The 7,700-nt window shown below is 39.8% G+C and overlaps 1 protein-coding gene across 1 annotated transcript; it reads right to left on the bottom strand.

Annotated features, from left to right (window-relative positions):
• Positions 1–1,978: 1,978 nt before the first annotated feature.
• On the bottom strand, positions 1,979–7,593 carry ropn1l (rhophilin associated tail protein 1-like). The gene is made up of 6 exons (XM_030079251.1): positions 7,525–7,593; positions 6,511–6,643; positions 5,623–5,746; positions 4,231–4,392; positions 2,902–3,077; positions 1,979–2,095 (listed from the first exon to the last, which is right to left on the bottom strand). The coding sequence occupies exons 2-6, from the start codon at positions 6,639–6,641 to the stop codon at positions 2,041–2,043; spliced, it is 648 nt and encodes a 215-aa protein (XP_029935111.1). The 5' UTR covers positions 6,642–6,643; positions 7,525–7,593; the 3' UTR covers positions 1,979–2,040.
• Between the last annotated feature and the right edge of the window lie 107 nt (positions 7,594–7,700).

Below are 7,700 nucleotides of genomic sequence, written 5' to 3'. Positions count from 1 at the left end.
GCTGGAAAAACATTTTAATCTAACACCAGAAGTAGATGACTAGATGACTATTAGAATGGCTCTATTCTTAAATGGTTGCTTGCAATTTAGTATATGAAGCATTTTTCCTTCCTTACCCTGAAATCTGTTACACAACAGCCACAGGGAGGAACAGTAAAAAGGGGCCTTTGTTTTTTTTCTCATGCTTCATGTCCACTGTCTGTGTCTCCTCTCCTGTCTCTTTCACACTGCTCTGCTACATTCGTCGTGCCCCTGGAGATGTGATGTTTTTGAGCCAGGCTTGGAGTAACGGTGGAGGTTGTGCAACAGTCCAGTAAGGGGCTGAGACTCCCAGAGCACTGACATGTTAGCAATGACATCATGTTTGTTTCATCATCCACTGACAATGGAGCATACAGGGCTGCACAGTGTCACCATTTTACTAGTGTGTGCACCTCAAAATAAGCTCAAGTCGTCTAGAAATTTGACAAAGGTGGATATGTGAGAATCAGACTAAGGGTCAGCATTTTTTTTTTTTAAATGATCATCCTCTAATGATTTTATTCCTGTATTCCTGTATTTTTTCAGTTTGGGTGGACATTTGTTGCTTAGAAAACATGTCACCCTTTGCTCCAGTACAGTCAAAAGTATTAGGAGTATTAGGATACTGAGAAAAGCAGGTGTTACTTGTTATTATTGTAATCCACAGGAACAGCTTAATATAAAGGCAAGAAATTCTCCTGTCGTGTATTTTGAGGATAAGTCCATATTATGTTGTGAATACAGCAAAAAGCAAACTAACTTTTGCTCAGTGCCCCAATATGTTTTAACAATACGTTTGCTATTGTAATCTTGCAGCACTGAAAATGAGAGCCTAAACACTGTGTTCCTCTGAGCTTGAAAATAAAGGTAATGATGATGATGACTGTAAATTAACTGTAGCGTGTAATTGTGTTTAGGAAACTATGCATGCACATTTAATTTTCACTTCAGCTCAGATGAACCAACACCATAGTCACTATTTCTTATGAGCAGTGGCAAATAATGAGCATATCATAAGTGTTTGTTTAAATCTTATGTAAGTAGAAGAATGGTATGGTTTGCCACCTTCAGAATATGTTTGACAGAACCTTATTTAAAAATTAATTTATACTTTTCTATGATTGGCAATGTACTCATCTGCATTTCAAAATCTGAGAACTGCCCTCTACTTAGTTATAGTCTCATAATCTGTATTTTCCTATTGAGGTGAATCCAGTTTTCGGTCAGCACAGATTAAAACAAGTGCAAGGTTATTTGCAAAATACTATTTGACTCAGTTCTACTCTGTAGCTCAAAAAAGTGAACTCATTCTCTGCTATGTCATTTGGGTGGAGAGCCTGCAGTTATCAGGCTTCCTATCTGTCCTCTATTGTCCTCTCACTAGGCCACAGCTGCAGCCCTGCAAGCAAGAGGCCTTGGTGCATGCGTGCTTTTTGGCTAACTAGACTAATCAGCATGTGTGAATGTGAGTGTGTGTGCTTGCACTTTTATAGTATTTGGAGGAGTGAACAATGATACAGGTTTTATCTCTTCCACAGGGGCCGATGATCACATCCTCTCAGGGCCCTCAACTCTCTTCCCCTCACCACTTTTCCTCTTTTTTCCTCTGCTAGGCTAAATGAATACATGAGGCTGAAAGGCGCAATGCAAGAAGGCCCAAAAGCTGATGGGCTGTGTGTTTGATAAATGGACTCTGGCTAACCCAGACATACAAGAACAGAGAGGCGATAAAAAGCATACACACACTTCACCTGTCAGGTTGCGTGGAAGACCACTTTGTGCCTCTCTTGCTGCTTCTTGAAAGATTTCGGCCTGACTCAAAATAGCAGCCTCATTTAGTTGGACAATGATGAATAATAAGCTATTGTGTCTGATGCTAACAATTAATGGGGGCAATTTCTCGGTAATAAAACAACAGCTGTGCTTAGAGCAGTATCAGCAAGCCCATTTATTAATTGAACACTATCAGTTTGTTCCTTTTATTCCTTCCTTCCTTTCTTCTGTTGGCCTCCCTCTCTCCTATTCCTGCTTCCAGCTTAAGTTGGAAACCTGAATCATGCCGTTCTGCTTGTCACTGTTGGTCAAAGACACCAGTATGTGAGTACAACAGTTCCCCACTGCAGCAGAAGGATTTTCACTGCACTGACTACAACTATTTCGCAACCTAATCTGAGGTCAGTGGACTAGGCTCAGCCCTTAAACTGTCTGTGCTTGTTAGCCTACCAGTGCTGATTGCTCTAACTGTTGGGCAAAATGAAGCTAAAGCAGTGTTCAACACAAGCAGGCAGTAATACTGCAATAGATGTACTCATGCACTAATCCAAAAAAGAAGCACCCAGCACATTGGCAGTCTATCTTCATTCTGAAGTGCTTTTCATTGGGTTTCCCACACATGTTCATCAAAACTATCCCTGTTTTGAAATTAAGTTGTAGTGAACAATAACACTGTACCTCTAGAAGAAGCTGACAAGTGTGTTGAACTTATTTTGAAGGGCAAAGAGAAAATATATTGATTCAAGTGACATTTTCAGCAGCACAAAGCTGACATGCTGAACTCTTGACCCCATCAAAAAGAGCTCTGAGCTGTTTGTTACCTCAAGTAGCAAAACAAATCAGGAAAATATGAAATGCAAAAGAAAACATTTGAGTGTAAAATGTGCCATTCCAAAATGAGTTGCTGTTAAATGAGTAAAAAAGAGAGGTGTGAATATTGTAGATCTCTTTGAAATGGTCTAATTCTCTACCACCCACACTTAGTCTGCTTAGTGAAGGTATAGAGGAAGGCTTCATGTCTGTAGTTCGCTGTCAGATACACGTCTGAGGGGACTACCTACACCACACACACACACACACACACACACACACATAAATAACACATACACTTGCGTTTGCATGTTTCTGAGGAAGCTGTCAATCTGATCCTGTGGTATATCCCCATCTAGGTGAGCCAGGTAGGTGTAGAGCTTGACGAAGGTGTCAAATGGAATCCGTGCCGGACCCCCCTCTTCATCCTCCGTCAGGATCTCACAGGCAAACTTCAGAGCCGTCTTGATGTTCTGAGGACACAGGTACAGAGAATCAGACAGTGGCATATAATAGAAAAATAAAGAATCAAAACAGACACATAACACACAAACACAGAAACATACAAACCACGTTCATAGATGATTTGACATGTGCAAGTATCAGGTGTGTGTGTGTGTATGTGTGTGAACACACATACACTCACCCACACACAGGATTTCTCAATTGAAGGGATAGAAAAAAGACAAGCGGCGTCACACAGAGCACCGCTGCCCCCATGTGGTCAAACAGCCTCAAAAGCAGCAACTTCCCTGTCCAAAATACAGACACTGAGCAAATGAAATGAAGGTTTGCACATCTCAAGGCTCTCCATTTTTAAAAACTCCTCTCTAACCTGTTTCCTCTCTTTCTTTGGATTTAAAAAGTGAAATCATTAGTGATATGTAATCTGCATTTATTGTCGAAGCACCATAGCTGACATTGGTACTGAGCACTGGGCTGCTGTCAGGTTAAAATAGGTGATATCCAGAAATTTCCAGAGTAATAAAATGCAGTGACAAAAAAGTTGTGCAACATAGGCAATCAAAGCAATTTTTTTCTGTGATCGTTTTCTATACATTCATGCGTGTTAGATATTGTTCATAGGAAAAAGTGGATGATTGCAATCATCAAATAACCCTGCTGTGTGTTCTTAGCTTACTTTTTTATTAGCTCTCAGAATTTGTTCTCAGTAGCTATGAATGATAATAAAAAGAGGAATTATCTTTATTTGTACAGCACTTATTAAAAGAAAGTAACAAAGTGCTTTATAAGGTGAATAAAAATTTAAGAAATTAAATAAAGGAAAAAAATATGCAATGATTAGAACAGAATAAAAAACACAACACACACACACACACACACACACACACACAAAACCAAGTGAAAGCAAGCTTTAAAAAGACTTTTGAAGGAGGACAGTGAGTTGGCAGGCCTGATCTCCTTGTGCAGGTCACTGCAGAGCCTGGGGGTGCTGATGGAGAAATCTGGATCAGCATTAGTCTTGCGTCCAGACTTTGGAATGAACAAAGGCGTGCTGCTCGAGGATCTCCTGCTGTGTTTGGCTCCATAAGGGGTTATGAGCTTAAAGGATGTGGTATTAAGTGATCTAAGTATTAGTATTTATATTGTGTAACATCATCTCACCCCTCCCAGAGAAGAGCAGCTCAGGGCGAAGAACTCCATCCAGTTGATGGTGGAGCTGAAGTTGCCCAGCAACAGCAGGGTTGCCAGCTGATCCATGGGCAGACTTAGAACCCGCCACTTCTCCTGTAGTTTCTCCTTACAGCATGTCTGCCCAGGGGACAGCTGACGGACGGGGGAGAGGGGGAGGGAGTGAGGAGGGTTGAGGTGTGTACAGGAGACAGAAGAGGAAAACTGAATACAAGGTTTCCCACCATCTCTACTTCTTTCTTTCTGTTGCTCTTTACTGAAGAAATCTGTGCTAAACAGTCAATCAGATAAGTGTGAAAAGAGTAATTTTAATTAATTTGGAGTATTTGTTAGGTGCACTATGGAAAATTCCAAGGATTTATTTAAGTGAGAACCTTTAGACTCATCTGACAAAAACCATGGAGTAAGTATATGATGAGAATCATGCAGACAGAATCAAGTGTCCTCTCTTATCAACCCTCTACTATTTTACCTAGTGCACCTTTCTGTTAAGAAAACAAAAACAAAAGTGCTTGTCCTAAGGTATCTGGCAGCTGTGATGACTTAATTCTCAACCAAATTTCACATATTTGATTTTTTTTTCTGAGAGTTACAGTATACAGTTGCTCTGTCAGTATTGGAAGCAATGGAATCAAGTTACAAGGATAGAGACACAAAGAGAGAAGTGGCAGAGGTGTAAAAAAAAGTCCCTAGCAAGCTACATTCTCACTCCCTGCCTGTATCATGTAAACCACATGTCTCTATATTATTAATGAACCAAATCAATATCGGTCTGTCATGATGCTAGCCATATTGGATTTAATAGAATTGCTGTCTCTACTGTCAGCAAACTGTAAAATGTTAAAAAATGAATAACTCTAATGCTAACAGGCAGAGAGGCAGAAAGACAACAGCATCTCCACAAGATTATTCTGTCTCCTAGGTATTTGGCTGGCCTGTATAGGTCTATAAATTATTCAGTTCATTAAATGAACACACCACATCACTGATACCTGTAGAAGCCCCAGGTAAGACAAGATGAAGATAAGACAAAACTAGCATGATTCCTGTTAAAAATTCATTGGGTCAGTGCAGCAGTAAATAAGTCATAGGATACAAGTAATCGGAAAAATAGAAAATAAATGTGCTGAGGGCAAACGGGCATTAATATATGACTACAACGATTACAACGCTGGAATTCATTATGTAAAAAAATGTAAGAAATATGTGAATTTCAGAATTAATGCAGCTGTATTGCACACTGAAACAATAAAAATGCACAAAATAAAAATAAATTAAAAATATATGTAAAATATAAAATATATGTGTCAAATTATATTATTGGAGAGTATGAGGAAATGGAGTATGGGGTTCGGGGCTCAGTACCTCCTTGTGGAGGACCTTGAGCAGTCTTGGGGTTAGTCCTGTGTTGGTCTTCTGGGTGGCAATGTTCATTTCCACCCTGTCCTTGACAGGTAGGGGTTCTCCCTTAGACAGTGCAGTGAAATACCTGGGAGAGAACACAAACATACACATTATTTCAAGGCTATATTCTTCTTACTCCTGCTTGTCAATCATCTCGAGCATGCCAGTCAAAGTAAGTGATATAATGATGCAATGCAGGAGGAAATGAGACAAACCCTCTCACTCTGGTCTTCTGAATAAAATTAATTGACTATATCAGATATCATAGTCCGCCTCTTCATTTAAGTTTACACTATTGTGCTAAAGAGCATACTACTCTGTGGCTGAAAATTATTTTACATTGACTTTAGAGGCAGAATACACAGTGTAACTCTGATAGGCAACAGTCCTGAGGTTTATTTAATATGAACAACTTGTCACCTGGAGACAGAGATTTTTGATCCTGGGGCTCTCTTCTGTTGCATTTAATGGTAAACAATACGAATATGCACCGGGAAAAAACACTGCCTTGCATTGCTTGGTGGCAAAAAAATAAATAAATTAAAATAAATAAATTAATACTTTTAGGCTTCATCCAGTATTTTCACAGAGTTATGCCTTTGTTCAAAAAAGTCTCATAGTTTAACCACTGCGGTAACATGGAATTCCCCAGGGACCCAATTACAGCCTGTCAGTGCCAAGATAAGAGTTAGCTGGGTGAAAAGGGCTCTCGGCTTTTCATACAGCACAGTGTCTGGACTGGAGACATTGTTTATGTCATTGTTTAAGAAGTCAGGGTTGGAATTAAAAAGAAATTGCATGTATGCCTACGGTGTAACTAAACCACCATCGACAGGGATTACAACTTACGCTGCAGACCAGAGCAGCAGATCCGGAGGCTGTGTTCGGATGGCAGCCTTGGTGAAGTTTTTGAGGATGTCTGGCAGCTCTGGGGGGATGTTGATTTGCTGGGCGCAGTACATCGTGTCTGGAAGAGGCATGGCTGCAAGTGATCGCAGTAAGACCCAGTCAGCATATGACTGAGCAGAAACAAGAGCATGGCTGACCCCTGGCTGCACATCAGAGGCAACCCCCACTGACAGTAACAAGAAAATCCAGCTGTGTTACAAGACGTTTGTACCATCTAACCATCTAAAACTGGCAACACACTGGGCAAATGGATAAACAGGGTCAAAAATCTGGAAAAAAAAATAAATAAATAAATAAATAAAAAAAAAAAAAACAAAAAAAAAAAAAAAACAAAAACAAAAACAAACAAAGAGGAAGCCATAAAAGTAACACTGCTGAGGATACTCTTGCCTATATCAACGTGAAGCAAAAAAGTTCCCCTGGAATTTTCCCCGTGCTTTTATTGTCTCCTTTGTTTATTTTTGTATTTGACGTTCTAAATCAATGGACAAGTTGTATTTTGATATTTTAACACTAATATCTGTATTAGTATCTACAGTCTACATCTATAAATGTCTGTAACAGCTCTTTCTACCTTTCAGTGAGTCAGTACCGGGCTATTAGAACTTAGAAAAAAAAAAAAAATCTTCTTAAGAGTTATGGGGTCATTTTCCAAAAGGCAGGCACAAATGCAAAGATGCCAGCACTGTCTTTTTATGCTCGTTTTAGCCTGTCATGCACTTTTTTCCCCACTAGTTTCTCTACTTGACGAAAACACTTTCATTACATTAAAAAGGAACATTCCGTAGCGTTAAGTTAGCTAACGTTAGCTATCTTGTTCGGCCACGGGCCTCCAACTGAAACCAAGTTAGCCCATACTAGCTAGGTTACAACCCAAAGGTTTTAGTTTAATTTGCAACTAACGCAAACTTTGACTATCACAATCCCAGCGCTTTTAACAGTCTGTTACGTTACCTTAATTCTTCAGCCTTGAATACTGTAGCTAAATGTGGATAAAAGGTGCTGAAGCTGCTTGGATAGCAGGCTAAGGGGCTTGTACTCTCTGCCTAGCAACCAAAATGACACAGCAACGTCGCCTAGCAACAGGATAATGGTTTCCGTTTGGGAGCAACACACTGACACCACTGATG

Source organism: Myripristis murdjan, chromosome 20 (genome assembly GCF_902150065.1).
Source record: "Myripristis murdjan chromosome 20, fMyrMur1.1, whole genome shotgun sequence".
NCBI classification, from domain to species: Eukaryota; Metazoa; Chordata; class Actinopteri; order Holocentriformes; family Holocentridae; genus Myripristis; species Myripristis murdjan.
This window is presented reverse-complemented; position numbering and strand designations above follow the sequence as displayed.

What these genes read in the sequence shown, in the direction of transcription:
- ropn1l (XM_030079251.1), bottom strand. Translation starts at nt 6,641, where the DNA reads ATGCCTCTTCCAGACACGATGTACTGCGCCCAGCAAATCAACATCCCC. An exon ending in TCAAGGTCCTCCACAAGGAG is followed by an intron (nt 4,393 to 5,622) that starts GTACTGAGCCCC and finishes CCCGTCCGTCAG; the next exon opens with CTGTCCCCTGGGCAGACATG. An exon ending in GCTGCTCTTCTCTGGGAGGG is followed by an intron (nt 3,078 to 4,230) that starts GTGAGATGATGT and finishes CTGTGTCCTCAG; the next exon opens with AACATCAAGACGGCTCTGAA.